This window comes from Protopterus annectens, chromosome 4.part0 (genome assembly GCF_019279795.1).
Source record: "Protopterus annectens isolate FY-2018-M chromosome 4.part0, PAN1.0, whole genome shotgun sequence".
Classification (NCBI taxonomy): domain Eukaryota; kingdom Metazoa; phylum Chordata; order Ceratodontiformes; family Protopteridae; genus Protopterus; species Protopterus annectens.
Window position 1 is genome coordinate 612,025,284 of NC_056733.1, and position 25,927 is coordinate 612,051,210.

General features: G+C 40.9%; 1 protein-coding gene across 2 annotated transcripts in view; it reads right to left on the reverse strand.

Annotated features, from left to right (window-relative positions):
* TCTN2 (tectonic family member 2) overlaps positions 1-25,927 on the reverse strand; it is a 1,339,098-nt gene that overhangs the window by 877,172 nt on the left and 435,999 nt on the right. For both annotated transcript variants that reach the window (XM_044068545.1, XM_044068546.1), the window contains one exon: positions 13,478-13,600. In XM_044068545.1, the coding sequence (XP_043924480.1) occupies positions 13,478-13,600 (123 nt within the window). The remainder of the gene's footprint in view (positions 1-13,477; positions 13,601-25,927) is intronic.

Sequence of the window (25,927 nt, forward strand, 5' to 3'; positions counted from 1 at the left end):
GTCCAAAGAATGCAGAATTCTCTCCCCCTTGTTCTGCGGATTTGGATAAAAAGTTGGCAGATGAATGGTTTGGTTAAGAGCCACACTGGACACCACCTTAGGCATAAATGTCGGGTTTGTCCTCAGAGAGAAGACCCTGTCTGGATAAAAAATGATAAAAGGTTCCACAGCCATGAGTGCCTGAAGCTCTGAAACTCGTCTTGTAGAAGTTATTGCTAGGAGCAGAGCTGTTTTCCAAGATAAAAACTTTATATCAGCCGTTGCTGCTGGCTCAAAAGGTGGCAGGGTGAGTTTTTCCAAGACATAGTTGAGGTCCCATGCAGGCATTGGTGATGATCTTGGAAGCCTTAAGTTTTTGGCTCCTCTGAGGTACTGTCTTAGTAAGGGATGAGAAAAGATTGGTGGCTCTGTATTATAATGAACCAAAATGGCAGAGGCATGAATTTTAATAGATGTAAAAGATAGACCTTTGTCCAGCATCTCAGTTAAGTATTGCAAAATCTGAGGAATACTTGGCACAACTGTATCGGTTCTTTGTGCTTGGTTCCAAGCACAAAATCTCTTCCAGTTTCCAGCATAAGATTTTCTAGTACTAGGCCATCTGGCCTTCAAAATGACATCCATCACAGCTTTACTGAGAGGTGTGTTTTGTATGACTACATTATCCACCATGCTGCCAGGTTTAAAGTCCTGAGCTGGTTGTGCAGGATCTGATTGTTTTGCTGGGACAGTAGATGAGGTATCTGAGGTAAGGTCCAAGCTGGGCATTGAGACAGGCTCCTTAGTATTGGATACCAGTACTGGCGGGGCCAGTCTGGGGCAATTAGTATCATCCTTGGCTTCTCCAGTCTGACCTTTAGGAGTACCTTGGTGAGGAGAGGCAGAGGGGGAAATGTGTATACTGATAGGTTTTTCCAGCTGAGGGATAGGGCATCCACTTTCCATGCTTGTCTGTGATAAATCCTTATGCAGAATCATTTTAGTTGGTAGTTGTGAGGGGAGGCAAATAGATCTATGTCCGGCCATTCCCATTTCCTTGTCATCATGCTGAAGACTTGTGGATCCAGGTGCAACTCGTGGGGATCCATGAGGTTTCTGCTTAGGTTGTCTGCCAGAGTATTTCTCCTTCCTGGCAGGAATTGTGCCTACAGGTGTACTTGGTAAGTCAATGCTGTATCCCACAAAGTCATGGCTAGGCTGCAAAGAGGGTAAGAATGAGTGTCCCCCTGCTTGTTTATATACCACATTACCGTGGTGTTGTCTGTCTTTATCAGTAGTTGTCCTGGATTTAGTAGGTCCTTGAAGGCTGTCAGGGCATTTTGAACTGCTAGCATCTCTTTTTGAGTGATATGTAGATGCATTTGGTTTGAGGTCCATGTGCCCTGAATGCATCTTCCTGCCATATGGGCCCCCAGGCGTAATCTGATGCATCCGTTGTGTTTGCCTGGCTGGGGGTAATGTGAATGGCTGTCCCTTGTTTTGGTGACAAGCCTGTGCCCAGCATCAAAACTCCTGTTGCAGGCAGGGAATGAGAGTAATCATAGTTTCCAGGCTGTGGCAATGTTGAGTCCAAACACTTTTTAGGTACCACTGAAGTTTCCTCATATGCAGTCTTGCATATGGAATTAGTAGGATGCAGGATGCCATGAAGCCCAAAGCCTGCAGAATTTTTCTTAAAGATAACTGGGCCTTTGTTGCCACTATTTTGAAATAGGTAGTCAGTTGCCTTTGTTTGTCTGGCGTGAGATAAGCCATCTGGGCAGTTGTATTTAAGCTTGCACCCAGGAATATTATCTCTTGAGAGGGTACTAGTTTTGACTTCTTTTCGTTGACTGTGTACCCTAGGTAAGTTAGAAGTCTTTTCACAAACGCCAGATGCTGTAGAAGAATGTCCTTGTTCTCTGCTTGAATTAGACAGTCGTCCAAGTAAGGATATATTTGTATGCCTCTTTGTCTGCAGAATGCAATTACTGGTGCCAGGAACTTTTTAAAGACCCTGGGAGCAGTAGATAAGCCAAAGGGCAGTGCAGAGAATTGGTAATGCATTGAGCCAGCCTTGAATCTGAGGTATCTTCTGCATATTTGTCTGACTGGGACATGCAGGTATGCCTCTTTTAGGTCTAAAGTCACAAGCCAAGCGTTCTTGCCCAGCATACGCAGAAGCTGCTGCAAAGTCAACATCTTGAATTTTGGAATATCCAGGAATGTGTTCAAAATAGATAGGTCCAGTATTGGCCTCCAGGCTTTGTCTGGATACCAAGAACAGTCTTGAGTAAAATCATTGTCCCTGCTCTTGCTCTCGTACTAGTTGAACGCCCCCCCCATGTCCATGAGGGATGAAACTTGTTTTTGTACCACTGCCCATTGATTTTTTGGCAGATCTGGCCAGCTGTTTGCTTTTGGCAGGGTATGGAAATGGAACTTGTAGCCTTGTGACATAATATTTAAGACCCACTTGTCCTGGGTTATAATGTGCCAATTTTGAGAGAAGAGTGCTAGTTTTTCCCCTAAGGGGGCTGCCAGGAGATAAGTGCTTGGTGCAGGCAGGGGGAAGTCATTGGGACTGTTTCCTGAATGGTTGTGATTTGTCTTCTCCAACTTGGGAGGTAGAAGCAACCCATTGTTTTGAGCGGAATGAACCCTGCGCCTGGGATCTGCCCCTTTGAGGTCTGTCTGACACAGGAAAGGACCAGTTCTTTGTTGGCCAGTGTCTACTAAATCTAGGAGGCTGTACTTGTAAAAAATCTTTGACCGTTTGAACAGATTTAGCTTTGTCCTCCATTTTCTTTAACACCTCTTCTGCCTTAACACCAAACTAAGTATAATGCTGTAAAGGTGCATCTAATAATTTAACTTTAACATGATCAGGCAGATTTTGTTCCTTTAACCAAGCATGCCTCCTAATTACAGAACCTGTAACTGCGGCCCTGCGGGAGGCCTCTAAAGAATCAAAGCCACATTGCAAAGTATGCTTTCCAACTTGTTCAGCTGCATGCAATAAATCCTGCATTTCCTTGTTTTCTGCACATTCAGAGTTTAACAACATTTTCTGTTTAAGCAATGCCATGACATGTTGCTGATATTTGAGCATATGAAACTGACAGTTTAAGGCTCTTATAGCCAAGGTAGCAGATGTGTAAACCTTTTTTGCCCATCTATCCAGTGCCCTAGAATCCCCGTCAGAGGGGGTAGGGATGTTTTGCAGTGGAAGCCTCAACTCCTTTGGGTCCCTGAGAAATAGTTTCTGGGTCTGCAGCAGCGTTTTTAAAAAGGAATTTATGTGAGTCAGGAACCCTGTAATATCTGACAGGCTTAACAGGAGCTGGAGATAAGGAGTCAGGGGTAAGACTAGACTCCAAAAACACATAATCTACAATGTCTAACACAGGTGGGATGCCTAGTGGCTTGTGTTGCAGTAGTAACAGGAAATCCCTGAGCCTCTTTTTAGATTCTGAAAAATCTTGGCTCTCCCAGTGGAAATGCTCCCTCATGGTATGTAAGGTTTCCCCAAAAGAACAGTCCTATGGAGGAGAAGCTGAAGGTATAGATTCTTCAGCATCAGACTCCTCACAGTGGGGAAAAGAATATTCCTGATCAGAAGAGGAATCAGAAGAAATGGAAACCTGATCTGAAGATTCATAGTCAGTCTCTTGCCTAGGCCTCTTATCAGGAGGGGGATGGGAACCCCCTAATCAAGGTAATCAAGTCTTCGGCCATTTTGAGCATCTGTTTTTTGGGCATGGAGGCCTGTCCACGTGGCTCTTGGGTTTGCTTCTTTGCCTTTGAAGGTGCTTTAGTCTTTGCCTTTGAAGTTGGTTTAATGTATAGATGTTTAAGTCTGAATACACCCTCAGAATCCGGTGCCTGCTCAGCGGCTCCGGACTCATCTGAAGGAATAGTGTCAGAGACTCCAATACCTTGAGTTTTCAGCGGCATAGCCGACTCCACGTGGGAGTCTGTAGCGGCCTGCGACTCTAAAGTACCAGGCGTCAGGGGCTGCGAAAGCGCCTCACTCAGAACCGGCGAACCGGCAACTGGCTTAGGAGAAGCTTCGTCGTCGGTTTTGGGCCTTGGTTGTCTTTCTTTTTCTTTGCGTTTTTTGTGAACTCCGGTAGTCGGATGGCTTTCTGACGACATTTCTGGATAATTAAACCTGCGTCCAAAGTAGTTTAATGCAACATCATACCGACGCTTAATAGTGCGTTGGTTAAATCTAGCACAAAACCGACAACCTGGAACGTTATGGTCAGGGCCTAGGCAAGGAATACAGTAAGAATGAAAGTCCTTATGAGGTATTTGCTTCCCACAAGAAATACAACTATTAACTTTTTCTGACATCGGTTTGGAGCAAGAAAAAAGTCTCCCCAACGGGGTACTTAGCTTTATAGAAGACTTCGGATCTGAAATTCAAACTCGAAAATCTCAGGAGTCGGCCGACCGGCACTTGCGAACTGCTTCTGCTTTGGGCACTGCGCGGCAAGAAAGACTAAAGAAAATGGCGTCGGCTGCATCTTTTATGCCCCTGACGACCTGATGTCAGGGAGGGGGCAACAGCGGCCGACGCAGGACCCAGGACTTTGGAATTCAGGCTGACTGAGGGCAACCTGCCAGCAGGATTACCCAAATGTAATGACTGCAACAGTGAAACACAAAGAACATCCTTAGAGACTCATTTCCACAGTTTTGCTGTGGAAAAGGAAACAAATAACTACTCACCCTTTCTGATACTCATGCAGGTAAAACCGCAGCTGACAGTGCACATCCAGAATGTGTAGCATGTACTTCCCTTTGTTTGTAAAACATGGAAAGAAGACAAAAAGATTGATAGACTGGTTAATTGATGATTCAGAATTCACCTTGGAGAGAAAGGATGGATTGGTTCTCAAAAAGACTCTATCCCTATGGAAAATCAAGTAAGAAGTTTTACAGGAAAGAACATGATGCTCCAAATTTCTTGCAGAAGTAACTGCTACCAAAAAAGTTTTTCAAAACAGGTATATCAAATCAACTGTAGCTGCAGGTTCAAAAGAGGGTCTTATAAAATCTTGGAGAGAAAGGATGGATGGTAATATTCTAAAGAGGCACAGGATTTGTAAGGGGAGGTAGCAGTAAAAAAGTGCCCCTCAAGCAGACCTTAGACAACCTCAGGGAAGCAAAAGGTAATTGATTTTCCCCAATGTGAAAACTGGAAATAGAAGCCAACTGAACCTAGACAGTAGGGTAACTAGACCCATTGTGAAAACAGGAAGCCAGAAAATCTAAGAAAGATGGAAGAGGGTCTGAAAGGGGATCCGAATTCCTATTAGGAGTCCAGTTAGAAAATCTTTTCCATTTATTTTTATAAATCTTCCTGGTCAATAGTTTCTGTCCAGAGGTCATGAATGTGTATGACTTAGGACGAGAGCCTGGGCTGTCTAACCATCATTGAAAATGGAGAAACCAAGCAGTCAACTTGAGGGCTTCGATGTCCAGTTAAGGCTTCTCAGAGGAGTGAGAGAGAAGATCTGCAACAGGGTCAAGCACCCAAGAGGATGAATGAGATGATACCTTTGAAAAGGAAACCACACATGTAAAGGTCAGAAGGGAGCAATGAGGATCACTGTAGCCTTTCTCTATAGCTTTCTGCAGAAACTTTGGAATGAGAGGAGTGGGCAAATAGGCATAAAGTAGACAGGGGAGCCAAGTGTGGTCAGAGCATCCCTTAAGGACTCTCCCTCCTGCAAGATTAGGGAAAAGAACCTGCTGCATGTGGTGTTGGAAGAAGAAGTAAGGAGATCACAGTGTGGTCATCCCCAGTGAATGAAAATCTGATCTGCCACTGCTGGCCTGAGAGATCACTGGTGAGGAAGGACAGACCTGCTCAACCTGTGAGTTAGAACTCTGGACTTCCCCAGTATGTACATTGCTGTCAGATAGCAGTGAGACAATATTGCCCATTGCCAAACCTACATGACCTCTTGATACAGTGGATGAGGATGTGTTCCTCCTTCTTTGTTGATGCACCAGACTACTGACATACTATCTGGATGGAGATCATACCACTGGGGGGGGGGGGGTCCTGGCAGGCCTGCATTGCTAAAAGGACTGCTCATCTCCAGAATATTGATGTGAAAATTGGCCTCAGAAGGGGACCATGTGCCCTGAACAGTCTTTCCCAAAAAACACATCTCTCAGCTGACGGGCATCTGTGGTCAGTGTAAGTTGGGGAGAGGGAAGAACAAACTGCTGCCCTTGAGATACAACTGAAGGTTCTAGCTACCACTGAATATGAGTTTTGCACATTTTCATGAGGGGTAGTGGAAAATTCATGGGTTGACATCTCACTGACCACTGAACTAATAATGTCCACCGGAATACCCCATATGAAATCTGTCAAGTTAAACTAAGGTAATGAAAAACGAACAATAAACTAAAAACAATGCACTTTAAAAGGAAGAAAAAACAATCCAACACAAGGGATAACGTTAGCGCTTTCGTTTACTAAATCAGCAAACTTCTTCAGACAACTGACAAACCAATTAATTAGCATTTAAACAGACAATCAATACCATAACATCATGAATTAATTAAATAAAATTAAGCCAACATTTAAAAGACCCAATAATAGTATACATATACTTGAAAATACAAAAAGTGAATATACAATACCCACATATTCCAAAGGTATGTATTTATATTATTATAAATATATTATAAAAGTGTATTATCAATATAAGGACAAACATCTAAAAACAACATAGAACATATATATGTATATATAAGAAAGGTAAATCTAATGAAAAAATATATGTATATAAATCTAATAAAAAATCTATTGAGTAAATTCTATTGAAAAAATTCATCTCAGCAAAGCCCTCAATTTTAAAATACTTTTAAAAGAAATAGCTTCATTTAAGCCTGGTTCACTAGCAGCATTTAACTTTACTTGCCAAATCAGTTCTTTTTCATCCAGCTTTAATTCACTAGGGCCCCCTCTAACATTTTCATTAACTTTTTCCAAAACTAAAAAGTTAAATTCATGTGCGGGATAGGATTTTTTATGTCTAGCTAGAGCATTCTTCATATCTAACCTGCCCATATATATGTTCTATGTTGTTTTTAGATGTTTGTCCTTACATTGATAATACACTTTTATAATAATATATTTATAATAATATAAATACATACCTTTGGAATATGTGGGTATTGTATATTCACTTTTTGTATTTTCAAGTATATGTATACTATTATTGGGTCTTTTAAATGTTGGCTTAATTTTATTTAATTAATTCATGATGTTATGGTATTGATTGTCTATTTAAATGCTAATTAATTGGTTTGTCAGTTGTCTGAAGAAGTTTGCTGATTTAGTAAACGAAACCGCTAACTTTATCCCTTGTGTTGGATTGTTTTTTCTTCCTTTTAAAGTGCATTGTTTTTAGTTTATTGTTCGTTTTTGCTGTCTGGGACTATGGAGGATTCGAACACACCAACTTCGCAGGAGTTATTTGATAGCATTGCCCCGACGCCACCACTTGGTTCTAATTCGGAATCGGGGGCTATCTGTAAACTGACTGACCTGATTAACTTATTATCGCAACGGGTGGAGAACCTGGCCTCCCAAGTTGCGAGCATTCTACCTTTTAATTCCGGTAATGTGTTGGCTTCCGGTAATGTGTTGGCTTCTGATGCACCGGCACCTATGATTTGTGCTTCTTCGAGATTGCAGCCAGGACCCGCAGGATCGAGGGAATACACCAGCAGGGGTACCTTTACCTAATGGAGCCGACGTACTTCATAGAACAGGCGGGTCTGGATCTACCTCAGCGCCCTCTGAGATTCATGAGCAAAGAAACGGCCAGAATTCAGCTGACGGTCGTGTATTTTTAAATACGAACGCTGGTGATATGAATAGGGTATTGGACCCAAACCACAACGGCCTCGTGAATACTGCTTTTGCTGCTCCTAACCTAAACGAATGGTTGAAGGATTCAGCTAGTTGTTTTGACAATAATTTAGCTGCTTGCTCTAATTCTAGCAGCAATATTACTGATACGAACTTGGCCAATAACTTGAAAGTCTTCGATTTAAAGCTTTTTCGATTTAAGAAATTACAATTAGAAATTCAGTATTTGAATGAATGTATTCACAGGAATCAAGTGCCTAAGGGCCTTAGGCAATGGCGCTTTCCTTCGGGATTGATCGCTAATTCCTGTTTTCATAAGGACTTGCGTAATTTGTTTGATAGACAAGGCGTGGAATTTATGCAGGTACTGGTAAAGAATTATCTGAATGAATTAGAGACACTAAAAGTGGACATTAATGCTTTGGATTGCAACATCCGTTCTGATAAAGATTTTTTCAGATATAAGTATGATTTCGTGCACATTTTTACAAGTATTGACAATGCCCTTTCTAAAATCATGGAGACTAAAATGAAAAAATTGAAGAGGGATGCTAATGCTTATAGTTCAAATTCAGCATACCCTATGCCCCCTGGTTTCACTTCTTCTAACACATTTAGGGACTTGGATAATGATCCTGGTGCCCTTAATGTTGATTCTAATAATACTGGTGGCAATAATAGGTTTAATAATGATAAGAGTGGATGAAAGTTTGGAAGATGATACAGTTAACATGACCCCAGTTTTAAGACGTAGTGATAGGTTAGGTAATAAACAACCTAATAACAGCGAGGGTACTAATAATAATAATAACACTAATAATAACACTAATAACTCATATAGAACAAGAATTCAGGGTTTTCAGAACAGGAAGAACAACAGTGGTCAGCAGAATCAGGTACACCAACAACAACATTGGAGAAAGAAGGGGCAGAACAAGAGGAAGAGGTGAATGTCCCCTGTATTAGTGATTTAATGGCTAATATCTCCTGTTTCGAAACTCTTGGTACTCATGGTTGTGATGTGAATAAGTTGTCAATATTATGGAATAGTACACAAGATTTTAGGGTCTTTAATTTTTCTAGTTTTACACCTGACCCAGTACTTATTGATATTTTATCTAAGGGCCTCACTTATGTACCATCAACTAGAGGCGATTTGGCTATGAGCATACTTGAATTGAAAGCTTTCACTAGGAAATTGAATCTGAATGTATTATTAGGATCTAATAGTAGTTTAATTTCTGATTTTAGAGTGTCTAGTATCTTTAACCCACCATTGCATCCATCTATTTCACTTTTTGAAAGAATTTGTGAAAATGATTTTAGGTCACTATACCAAAATAAAAGGTTTCCCAATATTAATACATTTAATTTAACACAAAATGAAAGAGAATTATTATCAAACTTGAAATTTGTAGACATACATATTCTGAAACCGGATAAAGGTGGTGGTCTTGTATTTATGGATAATACTGACTATATAGAACGTATGTCTTTACTTTTAGATAGTGATGCTTATACAGAAGCCTCCTTGAATGAGGTAAATGGTGCATACCAACGCATCAATGGCTTCATCCGGGATTTATTTTTGGATGATAGAATTGATATTGATTTACTTAATTATTTTACCATACCATATCCTTTGACACCCATCCTATTCGGATTGCCTAAAATCCATAAGAGTATGGACAACCCCCCTTTTCGACCCATCATTGATGGGAGACAATGTATTACATACGCATGTGCTAAATTTGTTGATGTTAAATTAAAAGAAATTTTATTAAATGAAAAACAAATATGCAAGGATTCATGGACTTTCTTGGATACACTTAATAACATCCCTTTCAGTGAGGATGTTAATTTTTTAACTATTGATGTACGTGACCTATACACAGTTATCCCTCAGGATATCGGATGCGAGTGGGTTAGGGAATTCTTATTGGAGCATCACTTGGAAGGGTCTAGCATTGACCTTATTATTTACCTACTAGAACTGATTTTGGGTAATAATTATTTCCTTTTTAATAACCAATACTATTTACAAAGAACGGGTATAGCCATGGGGTCACCTTGTGGGGCCACTTTTGCGAATGTCGTGATGGCCTACTGGGAAAACCACTTTTTATTTCAAGATAATTTGTTTTTAGGGATTGTCACATGGTATACCCGTTATTTGGACGATATTTTTATCCTTTGGAAGGGAAATATTGAATCTGCTAAACTATTTGTAGATCATATTACAGGGTTTACTGACTTCCTACAATTCACATGGGACTTTCAAACTACTCAGATTTCCTATTTAGATATTGATTTGGTTAAACTTAGTTTAGAAAAACAATATGCTTCCAAAATTTTTAGAAAACAGACCTATTCCAATGCATTTCTACACTTCTCCAGTTGTCATCCTTACACACAAAAGAGGAGTGTGGTCAAGGGTCAATTGGTGCGAGCAGCCCGAATGACCACATTGGATGGGGATTTTGAGGATGAATGTTACCTCCTTAAAAGCATGTTCCTTAAACGGGGTTACCCGAAATCTTTAATTGATGAGCTTATTAAAGAAGTAAGTCTAAAACGTACTTTAGGCATTTTTTCTCCATTATTATCAGCTGAAAATATTAATGTAATACAAGATGGGGGTGACAATCTTGCTAATTTGAGTTCATTCATTACTAGTGGAGAATTTTGTGTTACTACTCAAGTTCAGTATGCTCAGAATAATGATAGTTTTAAAACAAGTTTTATCACTAATTTCTCCATGGATACATATGAATTGAAATTAATTATTACTAAAAATTGGCCTTTTCTAATGGAGGATAAGTCTTTAAATGTAAATAAAAATTTGGATTCATTGCCTAAGGTTGTTTTTAAGAGGGGCAGAAATTTGAAGATGCTGCTTGAAAATAATTCACCTGTAGTGTACGGCCCACATTGTGGCATGTTTAAATGTGGGTCATGCAAGTGGTGCAAATATATTAAGGTAACAAAGCAAGTTACTTTAAGGAATATCCGTATCCCTATTAAGGGGAAGTATAATTGTAATACCAAAAGGGTTGTTTACCTAGGTTTGTGCAACTGTTGTCCAGCTTTTTACATTGGACGCACTGAGAGGCCATTAAAAAATAGGATTTATGAACATATATATGCTATGGGCAGGTTAGATATGAAGAATGCTCTAGCTAGGCATAAAAAATCCTATCCCGCACATGAATTCAACTTTTTAGTTTTGGAAAAAGTTAATGAAAATGTTAGAGGGGGCCCTAGTGAATTAAAGCTGGATGAAAAAGAACTGATTTGGCAAGTAAAGTTAAATGCTGCTAGTGAACCAGGCTTAAATGAAGCTATTTCTTTTAAAAGTATTTTAAAATTGAGGGCTTTGCTGAGATGAATTTTTTCAATAGAATTTTCTCAATAGATTTTTTATTAGATTTATATACATATATTTTTTCATTAGATTTACCTTTCTTATATATACATATATATGTTCTATATTGTTTTTAGATGTTTGTCCTTATATTGATAATACACTTTTATAATAATATATTTATAATAATATAAATACATACCTTTGGAATATGTGGGTATTGTATATTCACTTTTTGTATTTTCAAGTATATGTATACTATTATTGGGTCTTTTAAATGTTGGCTTAATTTTATTTAATTAATTCATGATGTTATGGTATTGATTGTCTATTTAAATGCTAATTAACTGGTTTGTCAGTTGTCTGAAGAAGTTCGCTGATTTAGTAAACGAAAGCGCTAACTTTATCCCTTGTGTTGGATTGTTTTGCAAACTAAGGTAATGGCCATTGCCATCAAATCAAGAATAAGTAAATTGCTTTTTACTGAAGTGTGATAATCCTGGATTCCAGTAGCCTGGCCATCTGTAGCACTGTATCCAGTTGTGCTCTGATGAATTCCATGGCTTTAACATCTGATGAATTCTATGGCTTTAACAGGTTGAAGCTTGGACATGGTAATGCTGACAGTTATCCCCAGTTGTGAACAAAGGAAGAACAAGAAGCCCCTGGCTTGAAGAAGTTGATTCCTGGTGGGGGCAGTTATGAGCCAGCCATCCAAGTATAGGAACACTCAGAACCCCAACAGCCTGAAATGAGCTGCAACCACTGCCATCCATGTACTTGTATACACTCAGGGAGCTGTGGTGAGACCAAAGAGCAGGGCTCTCAACTGAAAGTGACTGGCTCCCAGCCAGAAGCAGAGAAACCTCCTGGAGTGCCTGTCCATCTTTATGTGGTAGTATGCAGCTTGGAGATTTATCAAGAGCTTCCAATCATCCTTCCTTAACAATGGTAGAAGGGACTGTACATGACCATCTGGAATTTCACCTGTTTCACATATTGGTTCAAGTAACTGAGGTCCAAAATTGGCCTTAGGTCCCAGGTTTTCTTTGGCACCAAAATGAACCATGAGGAAATTCCAGATCCTTGCTGGTCTGGTGGGGCTTAATGGAATACTTGCTTGTTTAGAAGCTTTGTTACTTCTATAGCTGCAGCCTTTTGCTGTGAGTGTGGTACATTGGGGAATTTCCTTGAGCATGGGGAATGAGAGAGAAAAGGAATTTTATAACATCTGATTATATACCCAAGCATCTCAAGTGATGGATGTCCAGGTGATGGGGTGCAGGGATAAGCACCACTTGACTTCCTCCAGAGTGCAGCAGTCAGACTGCTCAGGAGCACTGAAGTGGACTACTGGCGAAGGAACATTAAAACTATGGTTCTGTGGACCACCTCTGCCATGGGAGCAATGTCTCTTATTATTGCTCTCCCCCTCTGCCTGGGGGGGGGGGTCAATCACCAGAGGTGTCAGGAGCAAAACCTTGGAATTTGTAGAACCACAGTTTCTTCTCTCCCTTTTGGTTTCTACAGAGGATCCTTTGGGGAGAGGGGGGTAGAAAACAAAATCCATACAGCATACAAGGTTTTGCCATCTTGCTCACTTCTAGACACATACGTTTCACATTAGGTTAAATAATCTTGAAAGATCAAAAAGCAAAGCACTTGGCTGTCACTCATGCCTAAGCACACGAGATTGTGTCCAATGCAAACGAGTGGCAAATGAGATCTGAGGTAACTTGCTAAATACAGGGGATTATGAGTAGGGGAGGTGCCTAAACCTTGGATCCAAAGTCTGAAAGTAGGCAAAGTCAGATCCTAGTTGGCTCCAATAATCCATCCATTGAGAAATGCACAGAAGAGACAACATCGAATCATTTGCTATATTAGGTTCTGGAAGTGCAATGATCCAACAAAATAAAAGTGATTAAACCTGCAACAGCAAAGAGAAAACACAGCAATGTTATCTGTTATGCAGGTTTCCATGACAACTAGGCAATAAAGTATTTAATATTCAGGTTTCCATGACAACTAGGCAAGAAAGGATTAAATGTACAACAACAACAGTATCTTGGCTACCCTCAGATTATCTAGCTGCATACTTTCTGTTCCAAGAGAAAGCTTTACTGGCATGACCAAATGCAGAATTAAGTCACAAAGAAGGATGCACAGAGCAAGAAAAACAATTACCCAGGAAAAAAAGGAAATTCAGTTAAGGGTAAAAACATTACCAGTGGTTTGAAGGCTGGAAAATATAGATGGCTGTGTAGAGCTGAGATCTGCAGCTTGACTTGGAATACTTATAAACTCATTCTTATCCTCTGTGCGGTTGACCACAGTAATTAAGATGTTTTCTGAAGAACAGCAATAATTCATTCAATAAAACAGCTTTTTAAATAGCAACTTTCAACTCATATTAGAAAATGCATCTAAAATTAAGAATAAAATCATTAAGACAATCAATATTCAATAGTATGACATTGCACAATTTCTGAATTGCAACAGCCTCTGAGTTGATTATAATTAAGTTGGGGGAACAGGGGTAGAACAGTGTGCTTTGGTGTGTGCGTGTGTGCATGTGTGTGTGTGCGCGCGCGCATGTGTGTGCGCGTGTGTGTGTGTGCGCGCATGTGTGTGTGAGTGTGTGCATGTGCGTGTGTATCTGTGTACATTTATCCTGCAATGGGTTAACATCCATTCAGGATTATTTTCACTGTCTTGTATCCAGGTAGTGCTAGGAAGGCTCTGGTTCCCCTTCTATCCTAAACTGGATTAAGCTTGTTGATGGAAAATTAATGAATTAATGGTTGTGGTTCTGTGATAAGTTGGACTGTAGGGAAAGTTCAGTTGTGTAAGTTGCACTTCCCATAATAGCAGATACTTGATTAAATTACTGCTGCAGTAGTTTTAGCTATATGGGTTATATTCTGCCAAGCATATAATGGCCAGCCAGTCTTCTAAAAGTTTTCTCTCCTCCCACACATGTATCCAGGCTGCTGTGCCTCAGAATACTTCAGGACTTTTTTGCCACAAAAGGAGGCAGCTACCATCCTGAAAAATGGAGGGGAGGGTATGGATATTGCAACAGTGATTTAATTAAACATCTACTGTTATGGTAAGTGCAATTTACACAACTGAACTGTGTTGATCAGATATCACTACTACAGGAGCCTTAACTACTGTAGCAGTGATATATGCTGCAGTAGCCTATATGGCTAGATAAACCATAACTTACACAGCCTGAGAGGTGGAAGGATTAGGAGCCAGGATATCTGAAGAATGTTCTAGCCAGTGGTGGCTGGTGACTTCAAATTAAGAGGGGCTGCAGGAGACACCTGAATGGGGTGGGCCAACTAGAAAGGTGTGGAGTTTACTTCATGGAGCACAGCTGTGTTACAGTGGGAACACCACTGATCATGCTTACCATTTTACATAAAATAACTGCTCAATCACTATTGCACATGCTGAATAGTACGCCAAATAAAGTAATGTCTTTCGGCTTTTCCCGGTTAGGGGGTCGCCACAGCGGAACTCCATTCCACTAATGATTGGCAGTGGATTTTTATGGTGTTGAGTTGCCAGCCCGACGCCCAGCCTTCACAGAAGGCACACCCATTCACGCATGTACCTACCCGCATGTCTTTAAATGTCATTCGACCGTGGGGAGGACATGCAGACTCCACAAAGAAGGCGCACCATCCAAAAATCGAACGGGAGAACCTCTTGCTGTGAGGTGACAACACTAACCGCTGCACCACCGCGCACCAAATACTTGACTAAATCACATTTTAGAGCTAATGAGGTGTTTAGGTTATGCTATAATAGCACAAAACCTAAACATCTCTAAACAGTAAAAAAGTGGTTGGTTGACTGCATGAAACTATTATGGAGTACACATGACGTAGTAAACATACATTGTTCTGTATCAGGTAATCTGCATTTTGTACAATGCCAAGTGAAAGACAAGGAGATTTGGAAATCCCAATGTACTATCTTAATTTATTATTTACAATTCAAGGTCACTCCAATGCCTAATGTGCCAGTGGTTCTGAGAGAGAGTGACACAGGCTTGTATGACAGCTGACTTTACCAAAATACACATTAATCTTGCAAAGCCAGAATTACAACACTAAACAGCAGGGCCAGTCAACCCATTTCATTCACAAACAGCCCTCCCTCCCCATTACCGAACAAAAGTATCTGCTTTGACCCTGCCAGGATTAAAGTAGAAATAACAGTAACAAGATAGGCTATATACTTGCCTTAATTTAATTTAGTTAAGAGAAACATTAGTCACAATTTATATGTGCCAGCTCACCTTACACAAATACACATTTCATTTTATTAACCGGCACCCATGGGGATTGGTAGATGCAGGATAACTGAAGTTTCTGGTTGTTTGAGAGTTAGCATTAAAAATAAGCCTAACTAATACCGTACCCTATACTATTTGTTTGGTTTGACTTATTCTTAGGTTGGGGAGAGAAGGAATTTATTTCTATCTTCCTTTTTAAAACTCTAAAACTCTAAAAACTTAAAGTATGTTTCTGTGGAGGGAACAGAAAATGCAACACATGAAAATTGTACTGTATTTCTTCGATTTCTTTTTCTGGTTGCTTGAGTTGTGGTTAACTGAGAGTTTACTGTATTTTTTGTTTATCCGGGTTTGTCCAACTGTCTTTAGTCAAAAAGCACTTTTCAGCACATGACCTGGGAGAAAAGCTCTAACATATTGCAAACATTTTTAAACAGGCATCCAGTATATATATGAACATATATGAAATAATATACATTAAGAATGAGTCATACATTTGATAATTAGATTAAAATACAGACAACGATTACAGTCTTGCAAAGCCGGAATTACAACAGCAGCAAACTGCAGGACAAGTTGTTTTATTCACATGTAGCCCCAATCCCTACTACCCGGCCCACTCACAGTGTCTGATTTGATCTTGTGAGGTTAAAAGACAAAAAAAAGGATAAAATACAACACTGCAATTAGTATATGTATTTTTTTCACATAAAAAATATCCAGAGTTCACAGATTGTGGTTGATCTTACTTCACTCAGATGCACATTACTCTTGCAAAGCAAGTCAGAAGTACAACAGTAAGGCCAGTCATTTCCTTCACAGATACTAGGCATAGCCCCCAGCCTGATTGCCTACCCACAGTATCTGCTTTTAGCCCACAAGGTTTAAAATAATGAAAAGAGAAGACAATGGTTACATTTCCTTCGCATTACAGAGTCAAGAGCTTGCAGGTGATCTTACTTCAGTTCACCCATACACGCTTTAGAGAATGCAAGGTTAGAGTTTCAACAACAAAACATCCACACAACATCGTAGCCTATCTCGACTGACTCTTGAAAAAGATATTAGGTTAAAAAAACATTTCATCCACAAGTAGCCCCCAAAACACACTGCGTACCTAGTATCTGTTTGACCCCTGCCAGGATATTTTATCAGAAAACAAGACATCAACACTCAAGCTGTCTCCAAAACACACTGCCTCCTTAGTATCTAGTTCACCCTGACACATTATATTAAAAAACAAATCATCAACCGCTCCCAAAACACACAGTCTCCTTAGTATCTGGTTAACCCTGCCAAGATATTATATTAAAAAAATATCGACAAATAGTCTTTAAAATACACTGCCTCATTAGTATCTGATTCACCCTGCTAAGATATTATATTAAAAAAAAATCCATCAATAGCCCCAAAACACATTGCCTCCCTAGTGTCTGGTTTACCCTGCCTGGATATTGTATTAAAAAAATCCATCAACAGCACCCAAAACACATTGTCCCATTAGTATCTGACTGACCCTGCCAGGATATTATATTAAAAAAAATTATCAATAGCCCCCAAAACACACTGCCTCCCTAGTATCTGATTAACCCTGCCAGGGTATTATATTTAAAAAAAAGAAAGTTATCAACAGCACCCAGAACACACAGACCACTAGTATATGGTTGACCCCAGCCAGGAAAAAAAATGCAGAGGGTATCTGGTTGGCCCTGTCAGGGGAAAAAAAGTGAGAACTTAATCAATTTTTTTTTTGGGGGGGGTAATGTATAAATAGCCTTCCTTGGCTACTCTTACCTTAAAGTTTGTTACTGAGTCTCTCTCAGAATCAAAAAATAATCCGATGGATGGATTTTCTTTTTTTAAAATGATTTCTTCCGTCTATTGCTCTCTCCCTCGCAACTTAACTATGTCCAGTTAAAGAGCGGAAAGAAAACATGAGAGTAACAGTACTAGTCAGCAGCCACCTCACTTACTCAGATTACGTGACAGGCTGCTGACTTAACAGTCCCATCAACCTCCAATTACCTGCGGTTTAAAACTTTATTGACTTCTGGGCATTTTCACTGATGCCTGCAGTCTTCCCAATCCAGACTGGTTTTAAAAACTGTCTGGCGACAAATATATATATTTATTATTTTAAAATTGGAACTCGAGCACGCAAGTGTACTATTCCGAGTTCTGGATCATATCACTTCTATGACTTTACACACTAGGTTACAGTTCGAATTGCTGCTAGTATGTAAAAAAAAAAGAAAAAAAACACTAATTAAACTTTTTTTTTTTTTAATGATAAAAATTGGGGGCGGCTGCAGCCCAGAACTCTGGTACCACACAAGCTGTCCCTGCTACTAGCAAAGCCTGTTCTAGAAATGGAAATGGAAAGGAATCCATTTTCTACTGCTTTGGAAAAAGTATGTACAGAGGACCAAGTAGCTACCTCTAGAACTTCTAGAAACCATTCATTTGCAATATGTCATCAAAGAAACCAAGGCTCTATAAACAAAAAATGTTAACATATACACCTTGCTAAAGGAGCAAGACAGGTCAGTGGATAGTAACTCAGAAAAATATAATAACACTAGTAGTACTTACACCCTGGTTGGGCTCCAGTTATTAGCAATTCTCTTCCACATACTAACATAAGACATCCTAGAGGCAGGATTCATTGCCTCCTTTAGTATCTGCTGTATGTCATTAGAAACAAGGTGCCTAAAAGGTATTAGAACTGAATTATCCATGGGGTTAGTTGAAGTCGTTTTAGATTCGGGAGTATCAAACTCCCCCAAGTCTTGTGTGGGTAGATACAAATTGTGAGGAAGCTTGTGGTAATTGACCTTGGCCAATTCCATATGAAGGGAGAAACAAAAGTTAGGTACTTGGCATAATGATGCATCTGTGTTGTCCATTTTCATTCTTCCTCAACTGACAGGTCTTGGATCCTACAGTGGATCCGACTCAGATGCTTTTACCAGACTCATGAATCCAGCTCTTGAGCTCCTCCCTTTACCCATAATGCCCCACTCTCCTGGTTTACCTCAGATCGAGTTTGCTGCCCCATTGTGATATATATCTGATATTGTAGTACAAAGGGAAACAAGATAAAGATATACAGAGAGGCTGGAGCTCAAAGCAGAGAAACAGATGAGGTCCCAAAAACACATTCCTTAGGTCTCACTAGCAGAGAGAGAAGGGGGACTGAGGGTAGGGAGATGAAGAATGTAAATGGACAAAACAGATGCATCATTATGGTGAGTACATAACATCTGTATCTGATGCTGTCATATTCTTCAGCTAATGGGACAGAGTCCCCAGCTAGATGAACAATGGGTGGTCCTCAAGGAAGGATATTCTAGAGTACAGCAGAACCAAATGCTTCCCTATTTCTAGACATGATGTCTAGTTTGTAATGATTAATAAAAGTATGAGCAATGGACCAAGTGGCAGCTGCACAAAGATCATTTATGTAAGCTCTTCACCAGAAGGCAGATGAAGTGGCTACTAACCTTGTGGAATGTGCTTTGGGGGGCTTTGGTAAAGCAAAAATTCTTTCTTTATAGACAAAGGATATACAATCAGTTAACCATTTGGCTAGAGTCACTTCAGAAACTGCTTTATCCATTTTTTTCTTGGAGGAAGATACAAAACAAATGATGAGATTTTCTGAAATCCTGTGTTCTGTGTAAATAAAACCACAGCTACCGATGGACGTCCAGAAGATGCAGCATATATTCACCTTTGTTTGAGAAATTAGGGAAGAACATAGGTAAACTAATGACCTGAAAGGTAGAGAGGATGGGTTTGTCAGTAATGAGACGCTATCTTTATGGAAGAATAAGTATGGAGGTCTTGTAGAGAGGGCTTGGAGTTCAGATACTTGTTTAGCAGAGGTTATAGCAACCAGAAAAATTGCTTTCCAAAACAACAACTTAAGGTCAATCTTAGCAGATGACTCAAAGGTAGGTTGGGTAAGAGCCTGTAAGAGAATATTCAAATCCCAAGGGGATGTAGGGTCTTTAACTGGGGGTCCGAGTAGAAAGATACCTTTGAAGAAGGCCTTGCAGAATCTCAAAGAAGCCAGGGAAGAGGGACTCTGTCTTGAATGAAAATCTGAAATGGACAATAGTTGAACTTTGACAGCAGAGTAACATGCCCCGCTATTAAAAATGGAGGGCAAAAAATCAAGAACTTCTGAAACTGGGACAGAGTAAGGATCCAAATCTCTATGAAGGGCCCAGATTGAAAGCCTTTTCAATTTACTCTTGTAAATTTTCCTAGTGGAAAGCTTCTGAGAAGATAAAAAAAATCGGAGGAAAAAAGCCTGGACTGTCTTAGCCATCACTGAAAATGGAGAAACCACATAGTTAAGTACAGGCTGTTGATATCAGGATGTCTTATCTCTGTTGGGTGAGACAGAAGGTCTTGACATGGATCCAGTATCCAAGGAGGATAAACAATATGAGACCAGAGGAAGGGAAACCAGACCTGTCTTAGCCAGAAAGGTGCAATGAAGATGATTGTGCTCTTCAACCAGAATGCTTTCTGTAGCAGTTTGGGGATTAATGGCAATGGGAATAAGTACATAGGAGTCCAGAGGGCCAATCATGGACCAGAACATCTCGCGGTGACTCCCTCTGTAGGGGGATCAGGGCAAATAATCTGCTGCATTTGTTATTGAGGGGAGAAGCAAAAAGTTCACAGCAAGGTTGACCCCATCGGCAAAAAAAAAATCTCTTCTGCCACTATTGAGAGACCACTTAAGAGGCATTAAAATGGAACTGCTTAGTCTGTCTGAGAGCATGTTGTTGGAAGAGATTGCCCATTGCCACACTCTCATTGCTTCCTGACATAACAGGTAAGATATGGCTCCCCCTCTTGTTAATCTACCATACTACTGGCATGTCTGTATGTATCACAATCATCCCTGAAGGTCCAGGACACTGATGTGCAGATTGGCCTCTTCTGGTGCTACACACCTTGGACAGTTCCTCCCAAGAAATGCCTCCACCCCACTCAATTTGGAAGGCATCTGTGGTGACTGTAGCTACTGGTCGACGGAAAACAAAGTGATAATCTTAAGGTACTACTTTTGAATGTATCCATCAATGAAGGTACTTCTTGCAAATTTTGGAAATCTTGACTGTGGGGTTCAGGGGATGTAAAAGTGTAGACCATTTTACTGACAGAGTCCATTCCAGGACCCACACATGATACCCGGCTAACGGGACCAGAGTTACTGAAGCTGCCATTGATCCTAACACTTGGAGGGCTAGCCGTGCTGTTGGATGGGAAATAGAAATTATCTTCATGAGCTGAGGCCCGAGTGTGCAAGCTCTTGTTAAAGGAAGCAAAGCTATCTGGTTGGTTGTGTCTAGATGAGCACCTATGAACTCCAGGGTCTGTGCTGGAGTAAGCTGTAATTTGGTGTAGTTGACTGTGATAGCCAAAGAGCGACAACTCTGGAGCAAGTAATCCCTCACTTACACATCAACAGATGCCTGGATAGGGTGGGTAAGAGCCAGTTGTCCAGATACAGAAACACTCGGAATTCCAGCAGTCACAGGTGAGCTTCTACCACAGCCATGCATATGGTAAACACCCTGAAGGGTGTTGTGAGACCAAGGGCAGTTCTTTGAACTGATAATGGCTGGCTCCCAGCTGGAAGTGCAGGTACCTTCTTGAGCATCTATGCATTTTGATATGATAAGTATGCATCTTCAAGATCTATCAAGCACATCCAATCACCCTTTTGTAGAAGAGGTAAAATGGACTGAAACGGAAACATCCGGAACTTTGAATATTTTATGTACTGGTTGCATCTACTGAGATCCAGAATTAGTCTCAAGTTCCCTGTCTTCTTTGGCACTAAAAAGAATCTTAAGTTCCAGACCCTTGTTGGTCTACGGAAACTTTCTGGATGCCTCTGTTTTTCTCGCAGCTTTTCTATTTCCAATGCTGCTGCCTCCCGACCAGTATGACTCGGTCATAGTCCATGTGTGCATAAATGATCTGAGACATACCTCCCTAGACTATATAAAGAGAGATATCATTGAACTCTTGGAATATGTGTCTAAGGCTGCTATGAGCCAGCCATTGAGCAACATTTTACCTTCTCCAAGGATGATACCAAAATACGAACAAAAGATGATAGACTTTAATAATTGGCCTAGTTTCTGGTGTCATTCTAAGGGGGTGGAACATTTGTCAGCATGGAAGGAGATGGTCAACAGACCACGTGGCGTTGCCAGGGATGGTCTGCACCTCTCCCCCCTAGGCTTTCGAATATTGGCTAAAACATTGTGTTCCCCCATAGTGCCTTTTTTAGGCAATGCCAAACTGAAATTACTTCTGACATAGCAAATCAAAACCACGAAAATCTAATGGTATTACTGCTCAATGTCAGGAGTCTAAACAAAAAACTGCACTCCCCAGAAGCTCTCTTTACTCTAGAGAATGCTAACATTGGTGCAGTCATGGAGACATGGTTTAAAGCTGCAGAGAGCACATCAACAGGGCTAGGTTATAATGCCTTCCACACATTTAGGCCAGCTACTTCACAGGCAGGGATTAAAGGTGGAGGTGTCTCCATTTACAACAAAGATAAATATACTTCAAGGCTGGTCAAACAGGACAATGCACATGAGCTGCTCCATGTTCAAATCTCCATAGGCAAACTTCAATACCACTTCCTTGCAAGCTATAGGTCCTCCTCCATGACCCAGGAAACCTATACCATGTATTTAACCTTATTAGAAACCCCATACCATATTCATGGGTGACTTTAATTGCCCCACTATTAACTGGGAATCCTATACAACACCAAACGTACATGCACAGAAATTCCTGGATTTTGTAAACACAAACTACCTGGACCAGACAGTCAATAAACCAACCAGGGGTGCAACCATACTAGATCTGGCCCTCACTAATATGGGAGACTGCTGCACACCTCCTACTGTAATGCCTTCACTGGTAAGGTCAGACCACAAAATGGTCTCCTCTGAAGTAAAAATAAAACCTGAACTCCCAGCTAAACCTGGAATATTCATACCTATTCTAAGGCTAACCTCCTGCTATTAAGTGAGAACCTGGCAAAATGTCAAGCCCCCATAAACCCTGAGAACACTGCTGCCTATGCAGAACTGTTCACAAATATCCTATACAACCATGTTAATAGCTGCATAGAGGCAGTTGTACCCACTGGGAAGAAGTACAGAACTAACTCAAAAAACAAGCCACCCTGGTGGAAATCACAAAATCAATAGGCTGCATAACAGGAGGAAGAAAATCATGGCAAAAATTAGGAGATGCAGCATCCAGCAGGATAAAAGCACTCTCAAACTAAACAAACAACTCAGAAGACAAATAAAGTCTACCAATGCCAAATGTGAGGTAAGCTTGGCCTCCCAAACCAAGGACAACCACAAAGCATTCTTTAGTTATGTCTACAAGCTCAAAGGCAATATACATTTGTGTGCAGAGATCATTGTAAATGGAGCCCCCTATACTGAGCCAGAAGTCATAGCAAACCTCCTGGCTATATCTTTACCCATCTCTCCCCCTCAACTTTCCATCAGGAAATATCATCAAATATAACTCCTCCTACTATCACTAGGGAACAGGACCTTAATGCTCTTTAAGACCAAGAACACTGCATCAATGAGCCCAGACAATATCTCAGGAGGCCGTCTAAATAGCATGAAACATGACCTATCAGGGCCTCTGGAATTACTACTTATCTGTAGCCTCCAAACAGGCTTCATGCCTCACAAATGGAGAAAGGCAACAGTCATCCTTCTGCACAAAGGTGGGCCATCTATAGACCCTGGAAACTACAGACCCATAACTCTCACTAGTCTTATATGTAAAGCCGTGGAAAGAATTATCATGGAGATGATCAAAAAAGATATAGTAAACCTCCAGACACTGCACCCAACCCAGTTTGTTTTCGTCAAGGGCAGATCACTCCTACTCAACCTGGTGGACTTCTCTGAGAAGGTCATCAAAGCAATAGAGGAGGGAAAATCATACACACTGCCTACCTTGACCTGGTCAAGGCATTTGACACAATACCCCACTCGATCATCGCTGACAAACTCAAGAGGTTAGGTACAAACCTGTATGTCACTCAGTGGACAGCCAACTGACTAACAGACAGGACCCAGGAAGTTAGAATTGGAGAGTCCACCTCTACAAAGAACCCAGTCACAAGTGGAGTACCTCAGGGATCAGTCCTTGGACTGCTCCTTTTTGGCATTTACTTCTCAGAAGTCAAGCCCAATGTCAATGGTCTCTGGTTGCAAATCAGGAGCTGTCATTGAATCTCACACTGACAAAAATGTTCTCAAGGAGGCGCTGACACAGACAAACAACTGGTGTTAGAGCCATGGACTAAAACTAAATGCCAAGATATGTGTAATAGTATCCTTTAGGAAGTCATCCATCCCTGGTAACTGTTATATTGACAACACACTCGTTAGAGTTGACCTAGCAGTCAGGGACTTAGCAACACACATAGATAGTAATCAAGCCTTTGACCATCATGTGTCTACAGTAGTGAGGAAATAATTCTATGCTGAGCAACTTATAAACAAAGGTATGGCATCTAAGTCCAAGGAAGTCATTGCTCCACTGTATTCGGCATTCCTCAGACCTATCATTGAGTATAATGTCCCCTTTGGTATGTACCTAACCAGGCATATCCAACAAATGGAACGTCCACAGAGGTTCCTCACAAAAAGAATACAGGGCATAAGTGAAATGTCCTATGCAGACCACCTAAAGGTCCTATCCCTGTATTCTGTCTCCTACAGGGTTTTGAGAGGAAATCTATGCCTGGCATACAGGGCATTGTCAAACCCCACTATGATGGACCTCCTGCATATCCTCAAAACAAGCAGGACCAGAATTATCCATTCTAAGGACTTATGCCTTGCCTGTGATATAAATAGGACCTGCTGAAGAGATAAATATGTATCCTAGAGACTACCCCATCTATGGAACAGGCTCTCCATCCATGTGAAGTAGAGTTCATCCCTAACCCAATTCAAGTGCAACTTGGACAACTGGATGGAAAACTGGAAATTCATCCCTGGTTTGGAACATATGTCTCTAATGGACACAGGTTACCTGTAAATGATTCATCTCTCAGGCCCATGCTTACACTTATCAAGGGTATCAGAACTTGTCAGAGATTTGGGATGCATGGCTAGGCTTAAAAAGGCCCTTGTGGTTGTTAGCTTAGTAAACATCTATGAACCTATGCTCTGACTGGGTGGAACATTGGGGATATATTTCATTTTTGTTGGGGAAGTTTGAGAAAATGGTATGAAACAACCTCTGGATAGAATTTTCTGCATCCAAGTGTCTTTTGTGATGGATGCCCAGGCTTCTGGGTGCAGTGATAAGCACCCCCAACAGCTTCTAGAGTGCAACAATTGAGTAGGCCTTCAGGAATCCTGATACGGCCTCTAAAAGAAGGTACGTCTAAAACCTAGGTTCTGTGGGCACCTCTGCTGCAGGAAGAACTATCTCATTACTCCTGTAAAGGCCCTTAGGACTTACAGAACCACATCTTTCTACTACCTCACTGATTTCTGAAGAAAGATCTCTGAGAAGTAAATGTAATCCATTTGTAGCCTAATGAAATGGGTCAAATAATTAACCTGTCCAACTCCCTCAACTCTCAGTTAGGAGGGGATATGGACAAGCTCCGTTTTGCAAGCTCTCTCTTGGTGGCTGCCTTCATCATGCCATCTATAGGGACTCCCTTGCTCCAGTGGGTCCTGTCTTCACGGAGGGGGGGGTGGCTAGAAACTTGTTAGGTCTCTTAGGGATAGATTCCTTTGTATTGGGTTCCTTACATGCCCGGTGTGAAGTAAGGTCAATTAACTCATCAGCCAGAGGGACCACCCAAGACGTAGCCATGCCAGCCATGAAAGCCTCCAGAAAAACTGACTCCTCCAGGGAAAGGGTTTCAGAAGACCACCCATGTCTCTGTTTAAGAAGTTCTAGTATCTCTCCAAAGGAGACATCATCAGATGGAGATCCTGCGGACCCCCGCCCCTTCAATGAATTCAGTGTCTTCGGTGACAGATTCCTGTGGGGAATCTAGGTACCTCCTTTTACACATTCTCTCCCTAGAGACCTCATCAGTGGTATGGTCTGGTGCGGCATCAGAATAAGGTTGGGATTCCTGTATAAAGACTGGCTGAAGGCTGGACTGTCCCAGTGGAGAAGGTATGATAGGACCAGTGCTCAAAGTCAGTGGAGGAAGAGAAGGATCTGAAGAAGGCAAAAATTTCCTTTCTCAGGGTAATGAGAAGGCCCTCTCAGCAACCTCAAAGGGAGAGGGTCCAAGAGAAACAGC